Source organism: Hippoglossus hippoglossus, chromosome 8 (genome assembly GCF_009819705.1).
Source record: "Hippoglossus hippoglossus isolate fHipHip1 chromosome 8, fHipHip1.pri, whole genome shotgun sequence".
NCBI lineage: Eukaryota > Metazoa > Chordata > Actinopteri > Pleuronectiformes > Pleuronectidae > Hippoglossus > Hippoglossus hippoglossus.
The window spans coordinates 1,197,711-1,219,799 of record NC_047158.1 but is presented as its reverse complement, the minus strand read 5'-3'; the positions used below and the strand labels follow the sequence as shown (position 1 = coordinate 1,219,799).

The following is a 22,089-nucleotide window of genomic DNA, read 5'->3' as shown; positions in this document are numbered from 1 at the left end:
AGCTTAGAGGACTTTCTTCAGGTAGGATTACTTCAAACAGGAACATTTTTATATGTAAGAAAATAACTGCTGCACCTCCCTCCCCTTCCTCCTCCACAATGAGAAGATGTGCTTCCTGTTGGAGAGTTTTCACCACTGATTTTGTTAGTGATGCTTAGATTTGAAACTGTGTGAGTGGGTTCATAGTATGTTGAGGGCTTTTAGTACCCTCATCAACTGACCAGTTTTCCACACTTATTTCATATGATGAAACTTGTGTTTACTGATGAAGATGTGCTTGAAAGCTGAGAAGAAATTAGGATCATTTTGTCACATGGCCTTACCCCAAGCTCAAGAATAACCTTTTATACAATGAAATACTCTAATTTGTAACAATATTACAATGACATATAATATGAAATTCCTGTACAGCCAAGTATAATTATGTAAAAGAAACAGATTTATGCATTCAAAATTTAAGATCATCTCATATTTATACCTATTTTCTTCTAATATTTAAGGGCCAGATTATCACATCATCTTTCTTAGCCTGTGTATGTGCATCAAGAAGGAACTACCTACACTAACCCCTCAGCAAGAACCAGCGTAACCTGGTAATTATATTATAATATATTATATATTTCAGTAAAAAAGTGCTCATTTATTTGAAGTTTATTTAAATTTGTTCGGTTTCATTTGTATATCGCCAAATCACTAATAGAACAAGAATGAGGGATTAAGCCACACCAAACACACACATTAGTTGCCGCACATCACTTTTGAGGGGACATTGCATAGACTTTAATGAATTTCCTTGACTTAGCGTAACCCTACTATAACACATAACACATACCCTTAACCGATCCTATCCCTGACTTTACCCTAACCCGAAACTTAACCCTGACTTTAACCACTCACACAAACATCTGTTTACCCAATTGCAAAGACAGCTTTTGCCCCAACAAGGCATCTTTTATTGAATAGTATTTAGTTTGTCCACAAATGCAGCGTATCACACACACACAAATGGATACAGACCCACATATAGCTTACAGGATGTTTTTTTTCACTTTCACCTGCCGTCTGTCTCTTACTTAACCTGTTTCATTCATCTTCCTTCCGACATCAACATCATCATTATCATCATCATCTGTTCTCTGACTATTGCCTGTTTCCGTTCGTCCATCTCCCTTCCTTTCTTCTTCTTGCATTCTCCTTTTCCTCAGCTCAAAGTTCTTTCCTTCATAGACTTAGTGTTGCTGTATAAACAGCAATGGGGGAATGCTCCAGCATCCCGTGAGAAAACTTTCCATGACATTTAAACTCCTCATACATCCTACAGAGTCTGTTCAGTTTTAATTAGGCAGGGACTCCAACAAACATATGGAGGCACAGACCAATTTACACCTCACTGACAGGCTGCTCAAGAAGCCAAGCAGCCCACTGTCCTACGGAGCTGGCTGGTGAAAAGAAGGAAGGTGCATGGAGCACCACATTGAAGGTTTTGTGAACACATGTGGAATCAAATGGATTATGGCTGTGAAGCTGAACCTTTACTGGGATCTGTTCTCCAGAGAAGACATGTTTTACAGTTTTAACAGATATATGAAGGGGAGTAGGGAAAATGATATTATGTTATTTGACTTAGGTTCCTTGTTTACAAGAGCATATCAGTTGTTAAGCAGATATGCAGTGTACTGACTAATAAGTGCTGTTTGGCCATGTGTCTCTGTCTTGCTACCTTTTCTTCCATGACCACTTCTCTGTGCTATTCCTCAGAGGGACTAACAGTGAAACTACATCAATTTAGTGCAAAATACGTGAACAGCATCCAATCTAGTCAACTGACAGCTGTAGCACACATCCAATGTACCATACTGACAGATGTAGTAGTCAAGGTACAGAGATTGAGTTCAAATCCTCTGTGGTACTAACATGTTATAATACCAACAGTGTGTGACATTTAAAGTAAATAAGGACTACATTTGCTTTGTATCATATAACGTTCAGATAGTCTTCAACCTGAGCAAACCCTGTCTTTGCCACAACATCATGGTGGTTCACTTCAACCTCCAGTGAAATTGCACAGTATGGTAACATCACGGTACGTTAGTTAAACAACATGCCACGAAGAAGCAACCAAACACAACAGGCTTTTCAGCACCATATAAATACTGACTATCACCTCAATTTGTATTGCTAGGTGCAGACTTCTGTAGGAAGTGCAGGTGTGTCTGTGTATTTCAAAGCTAGAAACCCAGTGAGGTAACCTTTACTTGACACAAATCACATTTTACAGATTTACAAAAAAAACCTCTCAGTTTACTTTATCAGTACCTCTGACCTGTGTGTTCCACAACTGGCTGTGTTTATATGTGGGCGACCTGCAATACTGTTGCTGCACTTATTGACTTTATCTGGTTGGACAAGGGAGCCTGCATATTGTGACTGGGTCTTAGTATAGGGAGATTCGATAAGTTGCACTGGTGTTGTCTGTAAATATGCTGTCTAAAGTGATTTGCGATGTCCTCACGGAAAACACCCCAGTGTGCTGGCTGATGGTGGGACGGACAGACGGAGAGAGATGAAGGCAACTAGGCTACTTTTAAGAGCTGCGACTAGGCTAAGGATACTTGAAGTATAAGAAGTTATCCATTGCTAGTGGAGCAATTTAAATATAGTTGTGGTCGCCTGGCAGTCAGTGTCCCTCACAGGATTTAGAAATATGTCAAAACATTTTGTCATGATGAATGTTTATGAGTCGATAATGATGAATTTGTAATGAAGTGCACACATTTAGACAACATACATGATAGAAATTAATATGTTGCATGAGATCAAACATAAATCTTTGGTATGAATTCTGCTGTTAAAATCCCACATTTTTGCTTGTAGTATTAGCCCCATCTGTATCTTTTCCATTAACAAATCTTAAGTGAGTATACTGTGTCTATAAATGGGGAGAGGGAGCACTTGTTTGTAACTATCTGACTTGATTTAGATTTTCTTAAGAGTGCGGTCACATGTGTTCTAAGTCGCTAGTGGTAAAGATGTGTACCATGTGACTGCCCAGGTTCAATTCTGGCTGGGAGCTTGTTAGAGTTTATATGACTCTGTCTCTCCCCATACTACATGTGTGTATCTATAATGAAAGTTGTCCATGAAGTTCCAGAAATGAAATGTGAACCAGACCATGTCCTGATGTGCTCTGCTCTGATGGAGCCAATTTGAATGGAGCCATTCAGATTTCTGTTCTGTTCTACATTTACACTTGTATTGCCATTTTTCCTGGTCCATTTGAAATATTCAGATACAGAGAGGGCATAGGAACAGGGGTTAATGTGTCACTGCAGTTGGACAGTACTTACAAAACAAAACAGGAGCAATCAATGAATCAACATCAGCATCAACATGTCAGTGAGAAGTGCTCTGTTTAACAGGAGCCAGGTGAGAACAATAGTTTCAGGAAGAAGACAATTCACATGATATACGGGGTGACTTAGATGTCTGCAGGTTGACTACTATCAGCAGCTAGTAGCCCCATGGCAGATAGAATGAAGGAATTTCCATAATGATTTGTTTTTCGTGCATGTGCACATACAGCGCGATACAGAGAATTCCCTGAACAGAACAGTGGTCTTGGAGCATACCGTAACAATGTAATTTAGAATTTAAACAGGTTTTGTCTTTCACAGACAACCCATGGAACCAGCACAAAAATTAAAATGTTAAAAGGCTCTCGATAAAAGTTTGATAAAAATGCATAAAATGTTCTTGCAGACACCAAAAGATTTTAGCTTCCTCAGCAAATTAATTCTTTGATGTCCCCGCTTGACAATACAGTCGGTGTTCTCAGCAAATTTGAGTTGTGAGTCAAACACTGTCCCAAGGTTTCTATATGTCTGTACGATTTTTACATCTTTGCAGTGTAATCTATAATTAATTCTTTAGTTTTCGTAACCTTCAGATCAAAGAAGTTGTCCCCACACCCTTTGATGAATGCAGGTAACGCACAGCCTGAGGTAAATCAGGTTCAACATCCCTCAAAAATATGCATGAATATAAACTATACACTGGGCTTAACCTTCTTGATTTAGTGTAGGGTAATATCATGTGTGGAATGAAATGGATTATGGCTGTAAAGCTGGACCTTTCCTGGGGCCTCTTCTCCAGAGAAGACAGTTTTCACAGTTTAAATAGATATATGAAGCATTCTGGTTCTCTCTGACACCTCTGGGGCAGCCTTGGCTCAGGAAGAAGAGCGGGTCGTCCTTGGGCAACTGAAACCCATATTGCCCCTGTGTCGAGAGTGTGTAAGTGATGTGCATTGGAAATGGTCTGTATTCATATAGCGCTTTTCTTGTCTTGACGACCACTCAACGTACTTTACAGTACAGTTTTTGTCATTCATTATGTGCAGCACTGTCTCTATGAGAATGGCCCAGTCATCACAGGCAATTTGGGGTTCAGTACCACTGTGGTTAGAGGACGACCTGCTCTACCCCCTGAGCCACAGCCGTCCCAATGTAAAATTGTGAATGATGGTGACTGGACTGGCTGAAGTGAGGACTTACTGGTGTGCGGAGTGTGGCTGGAGAGGCAGGCAGGCGGGCAGATGTCTGGCTGATAAGGAGAGCAGGAGAAACAATAATAGTTCAAAGTAGAGCAGAAGCACTTTGTGGCTTTAACATTCAGGATCTGACAATAGGTGATGGTAGGGCCAGAGTTAAATTGACCATACTGTGGCCAAATCCAACTTCTTTGGATTTGTAAATTGTACTGCACAGAATACTGCGCTTGGGTAGAATTAAGATTCCATTGCCTTTCTTCAGGTAAGACTTTAATGCTGCAATACTCTTTGGAAAGTGAGAAAATGTACAGAATAAAGCTGCTAACCGTGCATGTAAGCTAGCTCTGGGTCATTTCAATACATTTTAAATAAAGGTCAGAACTAGAGTGCTCTTCAAATTTTAGTTGGGGCTTGTTTCGACCACAGAGAAGCAAATAACAACTTGACCGCAGTTAAAAACAGTGGGTGCTTCGGTCAGTAGGCTGAAACACATGCAGGTCAAGTGAATTAAATGTCACATGAGCGACAAGAGACAGCCAATGGGGAGGCAGATCTGAGTGGTAACTGATGACTTGACTGGTCAGAGTTGTTTACACATAACGAATCGCTATACACTAGCACATTTTTTTAACAGTTACCAATATGATATATGCAGACACCTATTGATACACAACTCTCCACTCACATCTTTTAATCGCTCGATAATGGCCCCAAAGTCAATGCTCAATAAAAATAGGTGACACATCACAGGATTCCATGTAATTTAATGAGCTGTGTTGATCAGGCAACTTCTGTGCCGGAAGTGTTGCATATTATTAACTGTAGTTAAACGCTGAACAAAAGGACAGCAGAGAGAGAGAGAACCTCAGAGTAGCAGAGTGGTCTGGCATCACGGTACAGTTCAAATGTATTTTATGCTTCTTAAGTTGTTTTGTTTCCTACCACCACCACCACCACAAAATCAACACTGATCACCACATAATGACTGATTCTTCTCCTAAATGGGTCAAGTCTTTCTTCACATATGCACATTCATGTATTTACTCGGCCCCTCCTGACGGCGCTCTCTCTCTTCCCCTCTCTCTGACTCTCATGCTGACACGCACCCACACAGTGTCATTGGACACATCCGTAAACTCAGACTGAGTAAAAACATCATTAGGTCTCCACCCACACAAAGTCCCTGTTTATTTGCACACAGAGCAGTGAAGGCCTCATTGCTCTTCCATAATTGCATTCGCTGATACAGGTGTGCGACCCTGCGCATTTGGCAAACCACATACACACACATGCACGCACTAGTGTGAATATATCGTCAATAACAATGGTTGTTGTTGAAAATGTTAGCATATTGCTCATTGTTGTCTCTATATGCGAACCCTTAGAATGACAACTTGTCCAGTTTGTACCTTTTATGTGTAGTGGTGCCCTATACATTACATTCTGAGTTAGAGCTGTTATTTCAGTAAGTTTAAGTGATAGTTGTGTGGGATGTTTGTTGTATTATCTGGTATGAATTAACACACATATAAAACACACACACACACACACACATGCACACTGAACCATCACAACTAAATGCCTAACCCTAACCTAAACCTAATTCTAACCCTAACCATAAACTAACTCTTATCCCTCAAACAGCCGATTGAATTTGTGAGGACCAGCCAAAATGTCCTCACAATGGTGATATTGAAACAAAATTGGCCCTCATAACTATAGACAGACATGTACACTCACACACACACACAGACACACACACCTCCTCTTTTTCTGAGTGTTAGTGTGAATTCCCAGAGGGCAGTGAGTTCTGTGAAGAGCTTTTGGCAGGGAAGATGGGATGCTTTGACCTATCATGTGGCCTTGGCTCCTGGGACTTAGATAAGTGTGCTCTCTCGAGTTGTCTGTGCTTCACATCACTGACATTCGCAACTTGCAGCTGCTGCTCAGGCACTTTTTGGTGTCATGAAAAAAACATTATTCCCAATGCAGAAACCGTAGCGAGGATGTTCTTATCAAACATTTTTAAGTTTATGAGGGTCTTTACATGTTATACCCTGCTAACTGTACAGGGATTACTGACAAAAATAACACTTTAAAATACCACAAAGATCACTAAACGACTTCATTATTAATAAATTATAATCAGTCATTTGAATGATTATCTTAATTACTGCAGTAGTAACACTGCAACTGACATCAACATACTGGAACATACTGACTGGACATGTTGGCTGTAATATACAGTATGAATTCCCATACTTCTCAATCGTAAAGTACTGCTGGACCCATATGAGGCTTAGTACAGACATACAGGATCTCTTATATGAGAATAACTTTACATGAGTAAAATAAAAAGGCTTAAAATACTTTCCATGAGTACAGATCAGCTGAAGGCCCTGATCAAAGCCTTAATCCTCCAGAAATTATTAGACTAAATCTTGAGTGCAATCATGTTTGCAGAGTTAAGGATTCCTCTCTCTCTCTACAGGTCAAAAGTCTGTGAAGGAAGTGGTACCAGTGGACAGAGATGATGTCCATGCAAAGTGAGTGCTGTGTTGCATTATTTGTTACCTACTTTAAACATTTCTGACACATGAACACATATGTTAATGGCAGATCAATGGCAGAATAAGCCCCCTACTTCGTTAACTTAGCTTTTTATTATTAAAATTAAGTAGCAGAATTATTAGTACAAGCAATATAATAATCAGTTGTAGTGCAGACTGTGAGAGTATTAGTACTGACGCAGTAGGAATAGTTACAAGTACAAATAGAAATTGTAGATTAAGATGTAGCTCTAGCTGTAGCAGTAGTACTACTACTCAGTAGAAGCAGTACATGCAGATGTGCAGTATGAGCACTACCAGTACAATTAGCAGTAGAAGTTGTAGAGGTAGGACTGGCAGCATTGCTACAAACTCTGATCAGTCATAGTGTGAGTTGCAGCAGTGACAGTAGTAGTGGTTCTCGTATCACCAGTGTTTGACATCAGCCCTGTGGTGTTCTCTGCAGTGAGTGAGGCGGACAGTATGGTGAAGGTGGCCGAGTGGCAGCAGACATACTACGCCTCAGACTCTGGCATCCAATCAGGAGCCACCACAGTACGGGATGATGAGAGCAGCACAGAGTACAGTGGCAGTAAGAAGTATCGCGGCAGTACAACAACCAGCACAACCACTGCCCCCACCGCTGCCTCTGCTGGAGGAGGAGGGGACACAGCAGCTAGTGGCCTAGAGAGCCCTTCAGGTGAGACGTTCCACCAAAAGTCTTTTAGTTTGTATTATTTTATGTCAGTCCTTGCCACTGTCTTTCTCTTTACTGGTGCCCGGGTTAGCAGAACCAGACTCAGAGTTGGCAACCATCTGCCTGGATAGGTTGGGATGAGAGGAGAGATGGGTGTGAATGGGGGAGGGTGTAGGAGAAGAGAGGGAGACCAGGAAGAGTGGTGTAACTCTTTGTATATCCAACACACACGATTAATCTAGAAAGTACTGAATGGATTTGGATGAATCTGATATTGATTTGATCAAATTGTTAAAAACTTGGTAGCGCAGCTTTAAGGGTGTGATACAAATATTAGTAATTAACACAGTGGTAATGTAAAGCTAGTTCTGCATGGTTTGTTTTCCTCCTGCAGTGCAAAACCTTTACTGCTACTACTACTCTTATAGGTCTTCACTATGAAATCAGTTCCCACAGTGCCTGATAATCCATCACAGTAAATATGAAGACTCTTTGTGTTTTATGCTCATTTTACTCTGTCATGCTCTGCTTTCTCTTAGTCACCTGACAGGAAGAGATCTTCACAGACATGTTCCCTTCAAACTTTATTTTGACAGAGTGGTGCTAATGATAATTTGACAACAGCATCCCACATCTTAGGTGGCACTAGTTAGCTCCCAAAGCTCTCTTTATATACAAAGGGTTTAAGTCTAACTCTTGCAGGGTGTTGAATTTCTTTATTATCAACCAAATCCACAACAAGACAAGAAACAACAATAAATGCACCCTAGTAACAAGTAATGTGTCTATATGTCAAAGCCTTGCCATAAATTATTAGATTCCCCCCCCCCCCCCCGCCGCACTGAGTGACATACACACAAAAAATCTACAGAGCACCAGATGAGGATAAATAGTTCCTGCAAATGCATTAGAGCCAGAGACTAATGCATTGTTTGTTTTAGATTTTTCATGGGATTTCTGTGACAAAAATATCATGATTATTGTTAGGCCAGGCCATTTACGCTCCCTTGCATCCCTGTAGCCCTAAGGGTCTGGTTAACATACAACACATTTCACAGTCTTCCTATGCCAGTAAATGTTCTCATGCATGTTCTGTGCGGCCCAAAATGTCAGCCGCACTCACCGTGTTTCATCTGCTCATTTGTGCAGGCACCAAGTGAATTAACCCACTGTGTGCATGTTTTTTTTATTTGTATTGGTTTGGGGGGAGAACAAACTGAAGCCAGACTCAACAAAGACAACACAACACACAATTTGCAAATCCTGTTTCCTTCATTGAGCTGCTGAACAATGCTAAGCCTGCCACAAAAATGTAGCCTCTTGGTCCTCATTCACTAATATGTGCGCAGAAATGTTCTTACTCTCCGCATTAAATAACTTTCATGACACATGTGCACCAGACAATTTTGTTCTCACCACCATGCCTATGTTTGTGAATCAGAATCATTTTAAATGAACAGGTGCATGTCCGCTCTCTGCTATTAGCATACTGCCTATTTCTCCATATAAGCACATGGGTTTGGTGTCTCATGAAGGGAGCAATGTGCTGAACGGAGAAATTGTAGATATAAGAGATGGCCCCAAAAGGAAAAAACTGAAGAATTTCACAAAAGAAGTGTCACGACTCTAGACATTAACTCTGAGACCAAGAGTTTTTGGATTTCCATTTTTTTGTTTTTGGACTCTTTGTTTATCGACTTTTTCTGTGTCTTCTTCTGTTTAGGTTTGTGTCCAATTGTTTCAATCTACTAAATTTCTACTCCTTGCGTGTCTCTGCCTTAACTTCCTGTCTTTGTCCTGTTTCCTGCCCCTGTTATTGCTCCTTTCACCTGTGATCAATCAACCCTGCTTCCCCTGTGTATATAAGTCTCTGTGCCTCCCTTTGTCAGTTCGTCGTCTTTCACCCTCTCGTCATTCTTTCTAAGAACCTTAGCCTTAATTAAAGGACACTGTTATTCTACCTGGCATCTGCATTTTTGGGTCCACCTGCTCTCTACATCGTGACAAGCAGGAATTCAAATAATTGTGTTGGAGGTGGAAGCCAGAAAAATCCCACGTTTTGTAGCGTGTCCTCCGGAGTGTTGATGTTTTGGAGCCTGGGCTGGAATAACTGAGGCACTGAATGCTGTGTCCCCTGAGGTTCGGTCAGTGGCACAAGTAAAAAAAAAGGATTTGACATCAAAGTTGATGCTAAAATACGATCGCAGAACAGAAGAAAAATAAGGAACCAGGAGGAGGACAAGGAACATCAGATCTGACAGGATGAGAGGCTGCAGCTATTATTGGACAGTCATCATTAAGTGGAATTTGTTCAAGGAATGAGGGATGAGATGACATCCACCAAGAACCGTCACCCAGAGGTATTTTATTTCATAATTGTTAAGAAGATATTTGCAATTTCTTGTCTTTTGTAACTAACAAATACAATTAAATCAGAACAAAGCATTGCTGCTTGTAACAGTTAATTAATTGGGCTAAACAATATCATTTATAGGCATGGATGACGCAGGAGCAGAGGCTGACGCGCAGAAGACCTCTCACTCCCAGTTGCTAACGCCAAACGACCTCCCACTCCCCAGGCCTCCTTCCTGGAGTCTCGTCAGCATGCCTGTGTCCTAACCGATGAGATTGTACAAAATCAGCTGGCTCTCCTGGATGCAGTGAAGGAAACTACGACAGGAATAGAAAACATTACTGAAACAGTTGATGGATGTCCTTGCAAATAAATAAGTGCACTGAATATGTGTGTGTGTGTGTGTGGGCATTGGCTTCAGACAAATTAGGATTAACTAATAAGGAAAAGTGAATTATTTCAGAACTTTGTTCAGTATACATTTTCAATAAAAAAATAAGGCATTTTCATGCTACCAATTAATCAGTTAAAATGAGCTACAGATGCATAATATCATGGCACTAGAAATTGTTGGGAGTGAACGATCAATTATAGGCCAATAAACAATTTAACAAAAGCCCAAACTAACATTTCAATATGAACATTCTTATATACTCTATTCTAAACTAACTATCTTAAATGGTAAAGTTGAAAATTTGTATTATGACAACAAATGATGAGGATGAAAGTGTGTAATTTTCATGGTTAATACATTTGGTCAATGCATTAGTAAATTAAATTGTCTATTAAAGCCTTTTTTATCTTAATAATTGAAATGTTTATATTATATGCATTAAGTTTAAAGGGGATGTGTTTTTTTAGGAAAACTGGGCCTTCATTTGTGCGTACGCACTTTTCTGAGGAAGTTCGAAATTTGTTCGTACTCTGCAAAAAATGTTTGGTAAGAACATGGTGATAAATCCCAGATTTGTGCGTCAAACGTTCGTAGGCATGGTTTCAGCACAGATTTGTGCGTATGCACTGTTTCTGAATGAGGCCCATTGTGTCTAAGTGACTGTGGCAACTTTCATGCCATTTTAATTTTTCAAGGAGATGTTTTAGGTCTCATGCCCCCGTCGTTGTCCACAGTACCTGTGTGCCGACACTCTGAAACAGCAAACAGGTGAGGCAATAACGGACATTACTTACACCACATCCAGTTAGTCACCTCTGTTTCTCATAAGAGTGGGAGAAGCTCCGGCTATAAGTTCGTCCTCATCACTTGCCGGCTGCTGAATCTGTAAATCGGGTCGTTCCGAAACAAGCTCCTTTATCCTCTTTTTCTTTTAAAAGGGTGTTTTTGTAAAGAAAATACCAGATTGGCCCCAGTTCCACTTGAAGTCGCCATATGTTTGCCGGTCAGCTCGCAGCAAAAGTAACTCAGTGACGGCGGATGTTCCTGGGACGGCTTCGAAGGTCGACAAATCGATAAAAAAAAAATGTAAATCAAAGCTATTTGCTGTGAATAAAAGTGGGAGTGTCCGGGGTGCAGAGAGCTGCTTCCTGTGGAAAATCTGCAACAACCGATTAAAGTTCAGCCTCAGGTCCCGTGGTTGCCAAAAGTTAAAGGGACCCACATTCACTTCAATTTGGCCGGCACTCCACACCAGGAAGTATATGTACTTAAACCGAAATTAACCAAATACAGTTTGAAAACAACTTATATTGAATGTTCACAGGCGCTTACGGTCTACCAGGAGCATCGTACGAGTAAACGATTATTACATAATAAAATTATGTTTAACATTTTTATACAGGGTTTTTTGTCCCAGGATGTTGGAGCGGTAGGTGCCCCAGTGCCCCGTATTGACCAGCTGCCATAGGTATGCTGTACATATCTATTTTGGAGTGTCTAAAGCCTGACTGGCTGATGCTAAATGAATGATGAGTGTGTCGGATCAATTTCTTGTGAATTATCAGAATCAACCTGTGAGGTGAGCTGAAAAGGGAATAAGAGGGTTTAGTATCTACCCACAGGGAGACATGATGTAGTTCTGTCCTGTTTCACACCTACTGTAACTGAAGTTGAATCCAAGAAGCTTGTTATAATACTTCAAACTGACATGAAGTCTGAGGATTAAAGGAGCTACAGGTCCTGTTGTTACATTGGCCTTTCAAAGGTTATGTATACAAGTGACACAAGTGACTGCACATTATTATGAGTATGAAAGTGGGTTGGATGCAGGTTGTTCTCCTTGTTCTCACAGCGGCTCATATGACACTGTGTGTCTCGTATTACTCACAATTACACAAACCACTGTTTCCTCAGGACTTAAATATATTCCATTATAATAAACAGAAGCTCTAACATGCTAATTTCTGACTCATTCAATTTGAGGAATCATCAAGTTGGAAAAAGGTTCTTATCGATTTCTTTAATCGGCTTCTACACATCAATGAGTTTCTCCTGAGGGCCGAGGATTCGACTCCTGTAAAGCCAAAGCATGTCAATGAAACTGATCTGAGTGGGGGGGAAATGCCACATTGTTATAAATTGCAGAAAGAAAAACCAGGAGTTTGTTATAGATTAGTTAATAATAAGCTGAACTCTTCTAACAGCCCATCGTTGGAAGGATGGGGACATTACACCTGAAGAAGCATGTAATGAATGGGTGTGATCTTCACAGCTGCCTCTCAGTGCTCCATTAGGAGGAAGGTTTGACTCAGACATGACTTGTGATTGTTGTTGTGTTTCTCTTAAATTTCTTGATGTTACTTTCACAAAAATACACAACTGACATGAAATGGAATGGAATAACAGCTGTGAACATGTTTTCAAATTATTCACTGAGCCAAATATTCGAACTCAGCAGAGGGCCTCACTACAGTTCCTCTCATGTGGAGCCATGACTTTGTTCTCGATAACAACAATGTGCCTGTGCTTGGTTTTGCTGATCATTTCGCTCTCTGTGTCAGGGTTTGGTTGAGCAGGTGGACCCAAGATGCAGAGGCAGAGGTTTAAACAAAAAGTGTCCTTTTAATGGAAAAATGTCTAACAGAGAGAACTCAAAAAGTCTACACTGGAAAAACAAAGAGCACACAGGGGAAAACACTAGGAACTTACAAGAGACAGATATGATGCAGAGGACGACAAGCACAAGAGACGAGGCATTAAAGAACCGACAAGGACAAGGGGAAGCACAGACACTCATAAACACAGGGAAGGCAGGGGCAATGGAACACAGGTGGAACACATGAGGACTGGTGCAGACAATCCCAAGGGCGGGAAACAGGACAAAGACAGGAAGTGAAGATAGAAAACACACAAGGAGCAGAAACTACAAAATAAAACAGGAAACAGAACACAGGGAGGGCAAAACATGAGACACAGGAACAGGTCATATACAAACATAAACACAGGGATATACATGAAACACAAGGAGGTAATAATCAAACTGAAAACACTCTTCATAAAGAGGCGGAAATAAACAGTCTGAAGACAAAACCATGACACTCTACATGATATGGTATAGACATATCAAATTTTTGTGGTGTGTCTTTGAGCCCAGGGCGGCTGAATAGTCACTGTGGAAGCTTGGGGCTCTTTACACACGTGCAAATATTGGTAATTAGTGATTATATTCATAGTTAGATTATTTTTAATGCTTCATCAACTAGTTATAAGTAATTTGTTTCGAAAAACTTTCCAGATTGTAGGAAACCTTCTACCAGTTTCTGATTATCTTCTTTTATCATTAGGTAGCCCACTCCAATAGACGGTTTGACCACTTGACATTTTTGCATAACCATAGCCTTATCTTTACTTACTTTGTCGTTTGCGGTTTGGAACCCAAAATATTTCCACACACTACTCCTCTGCAGTGTTGGTGTAGTGATTGTCCACACAGGATAGGCTACTAGATGACACTAAATTGTCACAGGTGACATAGGTCAAGCTGACAGGGATTTTTCATCTTTGTACCAAGGCAATCTACTTTCAAACATGATTTTGGTCCAAAATGTGGACAGTCTGTTGGTCCTAGTCAAAGCCAAAGCGACCAGACATTTTCAACCATAATAATTTGGTTGGTTTTACAGACAATTGTTTATAGCTCAAAAGTTATGAGCATACAGTCTGAACATGTCATCTGTAAGTGTGGAGTAGGGCTGGGCGATTAATTGAATTTCAATTACGATTGTAGCTTCCAACGACTATGAAAACAAAAGTAATTGATCTGAAAAAAAATTATGCTGCGTATCATTTTGTGATGAGTCTCTCTGTTGTCCACACAGGCATCGCTTTCACTGCGTGTCTGCAGAGGAGCTGCAATGTTATGTAACGACTGTATTCCTCAAATAAAAGTTGGGCTTTGTATCCAACTAAATGCCAGGACAATATAGCGGCTTCCTGCTGCAAAATTATTGCGGCTGCTGCTTCGGGATTAGGGCAGATGCTAATTGATACACTAATCAATTAGGGTATCAATAGGGTACCTAACCCTAACCCTAAACCTAACCCTACTGCACATTTCAATGCTAGTTCACTGCTAAACTGCTAACTTCTCATGATCTGTTCCAGTCGCTAGTCTCATGTCACGCACCTGCTCTCTCTCTCTCTCTCTCCCCGCTAACCGCTCATTACACACACAACTGAACTATCTATAATATATAACTATAATATTCTCTCTGAAATTTCTCAATCATCCTGCAGAACCTACACAGAGATGATAAATTTGTGTAATTCGCTTATTTATACTGCTGCCTATCAACACTGCCGAAGAAAGGACTATTTAAGTAAATTTCTAATGAAAATGAAATAAAATCATCATCATATTTTGGGTTGAAGAAGATTCTGCCTCAGGCTTACTAAATCATCTGTCAAACCAGCAATAAAACTGACAACACTAGTAAATGTCAAAGTAACTGGGAGAGGATAAAGACTATAAATGTTCTCATCTGTGTCTTAATCCATGGTGCCAGTACTTGATGTCAGAATATTCTGATAATGCAAATTGACAGTCCTGAATCCAAAATCTCACATGCACAGAAGATCTTCCATTATCAAGAAGATTGCACGATTTATACGGTGTTTTGAAACAATTTCTGCCTGGTTTCTGCCATGTAAACAGGTTTACATGCTTTAATGTCGAAAATGCACATTATTTGTTTTATACTGTTCAATATTGCAGCGCTTTTCTGGGTGCGTTACAATGGATTGTTTGACCGCCATAATATGAAGTGGTTGAATTGTCTAAATGAAGAGGAAGGGAGCTTCAATGCTTCCTTACTCACCTCGTTTAGCTTTGGAAACACCAAACCAGCCACAATTCATTTTGCTGTCAACATTTAAAGCAACGCAGCATCATAGTTGCACCTGGACATTCATTGGTGTCCTTATCAGGTGTAGCTGCAACAGTAGCCATGGTAACAAAGGTGTTGGTTCTACCATAGAAATGACCGTTCTAAAGTCGGATATTGAAAGTGACGATAAACCAGCAGACAGACCTAAACCACCTTTACAAATAAAACTGGGGCTGGTGTTTCAGACTCTTCAATACTAGTGTTTTCTTTAGGAGAGAAAGATTTCCGTTTTAAAAACTTAGCTGACCTTTTACATGTACAAAATCAGACATTGTGAATAGATCTGAGTATTGTCAGCATACGCCCATATTGCATTGTCTGACATCTGCTAGCAGCAGACTTTTCTGTGACTCGCTTGCTTACTTCTGGCTACTGTCTCTGCTACAGCAGTGTATGCTGTACACTGTGATTGATTGAGATTCCAGTCATGTGCTTTGAGAGCACAGGTAGTATGCGCGTAGCAGGCAGGTCGTTTAGTGAGAGATAGGTACACTGACCTGAGGTCCACAAACGCCTTTTTGTTCAGATGACTTTAATTATTAGTGGCTATCAGGACGTGATAAGATAAAATGTGTTTCTGAAACAAATGATCAACCCTGCCTTTAAGTAGCACAGTTTGTAATCTGTGGTCTGAGTTACAAGCAACTACTGCTCATCTGAAATCCACTAATTCCACAAACGTCAGTCTGTCTGTATGTATGTATGTATGTGGAATCTATTTCATGAACTGTTTATCTTATTGACTTCACCACACTTGTCATGTGTATTCTTAATGGTCTGAGGAGGTGCAGTGATTTTTTTATTTTGATTTGCGATATAGTCAATATTACAATATTGGAATAAATAGGAAAACAGTGGCTTGCACTCAGTGGGTCTTCGGCCTGCAGACCAAGTTGAACATGTCTTCTTCTATATTCTTGGATAAACAACACAAGTGGTCGGCAACTCTGTCAAACTGCAGATCAAAATAGCCTCCACATTTTCAGCATATTGGACACAGACATTCACAGGTTAGTCATTTGCCAACAAACGTAAATTTTATACTTTTACTAAAATATTAAACTAGATCAAGTGTGATGTCTTGAGTGAGTAGGGCCAGTGAGGGCAGGTATAAGCTTAAACCTCATAGTGAGAGTTTCTGTTAATAAGAAAAGACCTAAATACCCCCCCAGATCAGTGAGCAAGCTTATAATTGTCTTTAAAGAAACTGTAAACTTGAAATGAACTGACTAACTCATGGACTGTCTGAAATATAGACATTCAAACTTTGTAAGGAGGAATTGTGTGAAAAGCCCCTTGTAGTTAATGAGTATAAACCAGCATTATTGTTGTTACAACCCAGTAAGCAGTTCCCAGTAAGGGAAGCAACACAGCGCCCATGTTACCTAGCAAAGTAGCCTTTTATTGTAATAGTGAAAATTAAGATCCACAACAGCAATACTAACCAGCATTGAAGGAACAATGGGTTAGTGGGGCGGCAGGTACAACTAAAAAGCAAAGCCCCTTCCCGCCCAGTCCCTTCTCCCCTGACTGACGCTCCACAACAAAATAACAAAGTAAAGTCCTGTCTGTCTAGGTGCACAATCAGGTAAGGAGAATAAATAAACTAAACTATAGCCCAACAAGAACCCTTTGGATCACAGAGCGAGTGCCTGGCTACTTAACCTTCATAGAATTTCAGTAAGATCAAGTCAACAACCGTTAAAAAACACACAGTCGAGTTAACATAAAAGAGAAGCACCAAGACGGACTGATCACATTAAATTCCAGCCGCCCCTGGCAACATCACACAGGGTTTCTTATCCTCTCGGCAACAAAGACTAAGGCGTATAGTTGGTAGCCGGCAAACTGCAGAGGGAGCCAGCTAGAACCGGGGAACACTGGATTCTAAAGCCAGTGGGCGGTGCAGGGCGACGCTCCAGGAGGAATCCCCTGGAGGTGCGTATGTTGGAGGAGAGGTTCACCTGTGGGAGAACAGAAAAACACTGCACCACATTTCAATCAGCAGTAAGGAAGCAGCCAAGGCCCGTAAAGATTGTGGTAGAGTGCAACTTTTCCTTTCTAAACCCTCTGATAATTTCAACTCACAATGCCTCAGGCTTCTGTTGACCAATTAAGAGGCTTGCTATACTTCAGTACACGGAAACAGGTTTGAATAAAGAAGTACAGTAGTTTCTGTCCTAAAAAACATTTGGATAAATTGTAAGGCCAACCACCTGTCATTCTACAGAATATTCCAGAGATTGTATAACCGTCAGAAATGGTGCTGTCAGGGAAAATAACCCTCCCCTCTCCTGGGAACTGAACAATTCACATTCACGCCTACAAGTTAGGAGAGAAACACACATGGTTGCTCTGAATGTTCTCACAAGTCCTGGTGGGATTACCCTTGACAACTGGGCTTTCCTATGTCTCTTTTCCCTCATTGTTGAATCCAAAATGACATGCTATTTTAAACCTTGAGGACAGGTGAGCCTGTTGTATCCCTGTTCCAGACAGAGGGGACTACTTGCTTTGCTTCCCAGACACATTCTAATCATTCCCCCCCCCCCCCGAGGAAAGACTTATTCCAGAACATCCATTTCTTGAGCACTGTCTGCAACTGATACAGGCTGCTGGTGCCATTGTTGACCAAACATCTCTTTTTAGCATGCTGTCAGAAATACCCACAGCTGGGCACCTTCCCCACATTTATGTTGTCATTTTTCATGGAATATCAATGACCGTGTTTTTTCCTATAAATGACAAAAAACAAAAGTATATTTTACAAACATTAACAAAAAAGGGAAGTCAAATTTCTCAGTAATTTGAAGAATCAATACAACTTGCAGTTAAAGAAAAACAATAGATTAGGCTCACTGCAGAGTAACATTTTCAAGTTATGACCTGAAGAAATTTAAAAATCTAGATAAAAAGCAATATATCAGCCTAACAATCACCTGTGTTTTTCCATGGACCTGGTTAATGGAATAAACGGTGATATGAATCACTGCTTAAGCTTTTTGGGTCTGATCGACTGTTTCAGTCATGTCCATATTGAATAATTTCACTATTCCCATCCAGTGCCAACATTTTTTGATTTAGTGCCAATTTGTAGGAGGTAGTGAAATTTCTGTGTCTTCAAAGACATAAAAATGTTAACAGTCAGTCAGTTTGTTTAATTCAATCTCTGTCAAGTGGGACAATAGGTTCACAGTTTGTCTCATTGGATGCAAGCCATTCTTCTTTTGTGGAAGAATCAATTTAGGAAGACACTTTTCAGTCCGGTGTCTCATGTTCTTAGAAAAATGTACAGGTAACTGTAATTACAAACAAGCCTTATACAATCAATCAGATTTGTATAGACCATATTCACAAATCACAATTTCCCTCATAGGGCTTAACAAGGTGGGACATCCTCTCCCCTTAACCCTGGACTAGTGTGAGGAAAAACTACACCAAAACCATTCAAGAGGGGAAAAAATAGATGTGTGTAACAGAGCACTTCAACAAAATGATTATATTTACAGCATTCATGAGAAAACAGTGTCTATCATTGCATGCATAGCTAGCACAAAACTCTCAATCATTACCTAAAACAAACTGTTAATGTAAATAAACAGAACATAGTGCCTCTCTCCACTGCTCCAGGGAAGGCATGATGGGTATCGTTAAAACAAAGAAATCCAGCATTCATTTAAAGGGGACATAGCATGCCCATTTTACCACAAGTTGATATGGTTCCTTGGGGTCTTAATGAAATGTCTGTAACATACTTTGGTCAAAATACCACAAGGATCATTTAAAACAGCACCCTTTTTACCCTGTATAAAACAGCCCTCCACAGAGTGACCTGTTTTGAGTGCCTGTTCCTTTAAATGCTAATGAGCCAGCTCCCCCCTCCCCCTCTCCCTCCATGATTTTAAACGATATAAATTACATATTTAATATGATATAAATTATCAAATATGCATCCCATACTTTGTATTCCCCTTCTGTTGTCCTGGAGTTTTAATTTTCCCAATCACATAATTAAATGTCCCCCTCTGCCCATCCACTACAAGCACACAAGCAGACAGACAGAGAGAGAAAGAGAGGGGTGGGGGGGGGGCTATGAAGACCATCATTTACCCCCGAACCCCGACATTCAACGGGTACAACAACAAGCGGAGAAAGCAGAATCGCGGGCTGACCTTATATATACAGTCTATGGGGCTGACCAGCGGAGAAATGCTTGTCCCGTGTGAACAGCCAGGCGGCTGCGCGCTTGAGAACGGCGCTGCGCTGCCTCGCAGCGGCGCTTCCGCGTCCGGTGTTAACCCGGCGTAACTACTGTAACCCGGCGTAACTACTGTAACCCGGCGTACAGTAGAGCTGAACACTGCGGAAGTCTTCCACACTGCTGGCCGCTGCGAGGCAGCGCCGTTCTCAAGTGCGCAGCCGCCTGGCTGTTCACACGGGACGTGCATTTCTCCCGTTGAATGTCGGGGTTTGGGGGTTACAGTAGCGCTGAACACTGCGGAAGTCTTCCACACTGCTGGCTGTGTGGCGCTGACACAAATTCCAGCTCACGCATGGGAGAGCGAGCGGTCGCTCCCGAGCAGCTGCTGCAGCCTCCCAGTCCCAACGATCCAGACAAATGCCACATGTGAGTGAATCGCGGGCTGACCAGCGGAGAAATGCTCGTCCCGTGTGAACAGCCAGGCGGCTGCGTGCTTGGGAACGGCGCTGCGCTGCCTCGCAGCCACGCTGCCTCCGGTGTAAACCCGGCATGACGAGTGTGGGGGGACGGGGGGGTGAGGTGGGGGGTGGGCCAAGACCATGTAGGGAGACTTCCAGTACCTTGTTACGACACAAAACCCAGGAAGCTCAATCGAGTCGCTCAAGCATGACGTTTCTGACTTAGAGGAACTATAACAAAACGCGTGAGTGTTTTTTCCCCAGACTTTTTGGGTTGGTAGACATGCCAGATACCCACATTAACCTGTAGAAGCACTAACAAAGTGGAATTTGCATGCTATGTCCCCTTTAAAACAATACAAACTAACTTATAGCTTTAGTAGTTTGTATGGAGACAATACTTAAGTATAGTCTGCGTTATGGACGTTTTCAGGCAGCAGCTGATGTCTTATGCAGAAGATTTTAATGTAGACTTGATGCATCAAGGCGACCAGAAGGTGGAACAGTATAACAACGCTAACAGAGTAACATGAGCAATTGTCACCCCCAAGTCTCCTCATGTCTCCCACAGCATCCCCATATATCTCCCTCTACTGGTGTCACCCATTCCAACAGCACATCATCCATGAATGACTAGAATTGCTGTCACTCTCTATGTTACATGTAGGTGTTCGCATCTTATTGGATAGTTAAGCCTAAAATATGCATTCCTAAATCACATTGTGTCCTTACGTCTTGCCACTGGTGTAATACTCAAAAGAGTTGAAGGTGTTACCTCTTTGTCTGAGGCATCCGAGTTAGATATGAAAGTCCCTGAGTATAGACACTACAGTGTACTGGTAGGTGGCCCTTTATCTATAACCTGACCCTGGGTACTGCTTGTAAAGGGAGAAGGGAGTATGTGTGGAATGAGAAAGGCCCCACTCTCCAAATGGTGTACAGATATAATGTGTAATATACATTATATAATAACTGTCAAGTTTGGTTAAAGCAGGTGGACCCAAAGATGCAGAGGCAAAAAGTATCCTTTAATGCAGGTAAAATCCACAAAACCAAAATGCACATGAAAACTAGAGGCAGGGTTGACAAACTCTACAAACAAAAAAAAGCAAGGTTCTTACAGAACAAACAAAATCCCAAAGTCCATAAACAGAAAAGCACTGGAATCCAAAGTTCTCAAAAAAGGCTAAACAGAAAAAGCAAGGGAACACTAGGAGACCGAAGGAACTTACAGGCGAGGGGTGATGAAGGAGAAATGACAACGGGTGGTGAGGCGACCATGAATAATGACGAACTGACAAAGACAGACAAGGGAAGCACAGAGACTTATATACACAGAGGAGGCAGGGGGAATCGGGCACAGGTGAAACACATGAGGAACTGGTGCAGACCATCACAGGGGCAGGAAACAGGACCAGGACAGGAAGTAAAGGTGGGAAAACACACAAGGAGCAGAAACTACCAAATACAACAGGAAACAGAACTCAGGGAGAAAACACAAATCCAAACACAAGGGAAACAAAGGTACAGGCAAAAACTGACAACAAATCTATAATCAAAATGAAAACACTCTTCATTAAAGAGGCAAAGGTCAAAAGAGTCCAGAGTCATAATAGTTCATAGTCACAGGGTGAATATATAGTGGCATATACAGTAATGTGTGAGGATGGACCTCGATTTAATCAGAAAATGTTGATGGTAACCAACAAAATAAAATGCTAAGACAAACTCATCTGGGATAGTGGGACAAATGGTTTTGTGGTAATAATTTGCCATCATCAATACAATAATTCCTTTTTACAGTTGAAGCCTCAAATGCATGTGTGAGTCCTACGTTATTCTAGGATCAATCACAGACATCTGAGTACACAAAATACTGCACATAGTGTTGCTGGCAGGGAAACATTCTTCAAACACAAGTACTATCCCCCTCTAAGGCTGA

General features: G+C 41.1%; 1 protein-coding gene across 2 annotated transcripts in view; it reads left to right on the top strand.

Annotated features, from left to right (window-relative positions):
* jupb (junction plakoglobin b) overlaps positions 1-22,089 on the top strand; it is a 110,637-nt gene that overhangs the window by 54,982 nt on the left and 33,566 nt on the right. The window contains exons 2-3 of one of the 2 annotated variants that reach the window (XM_034594510.1): positions 7,041-7,095; positions 7,565-7,798. The exons of the other annotated variant lie outside the window; for it this stretch is intronic. Of the exons in view, the coding sequence (XP_034450401.1) occupies positions 7,080-7,095; positions 7,565-7,798 (250 nt within the window). The 5' untranslated portion in view covers positions 7,041-7,079. The remainder of the gene's footprint in view (positions 1-7,040; positions 7,096-7,564; positions 7,799-22,089) is intronic. 2 annotated transcript variants of the gene reach the window in all.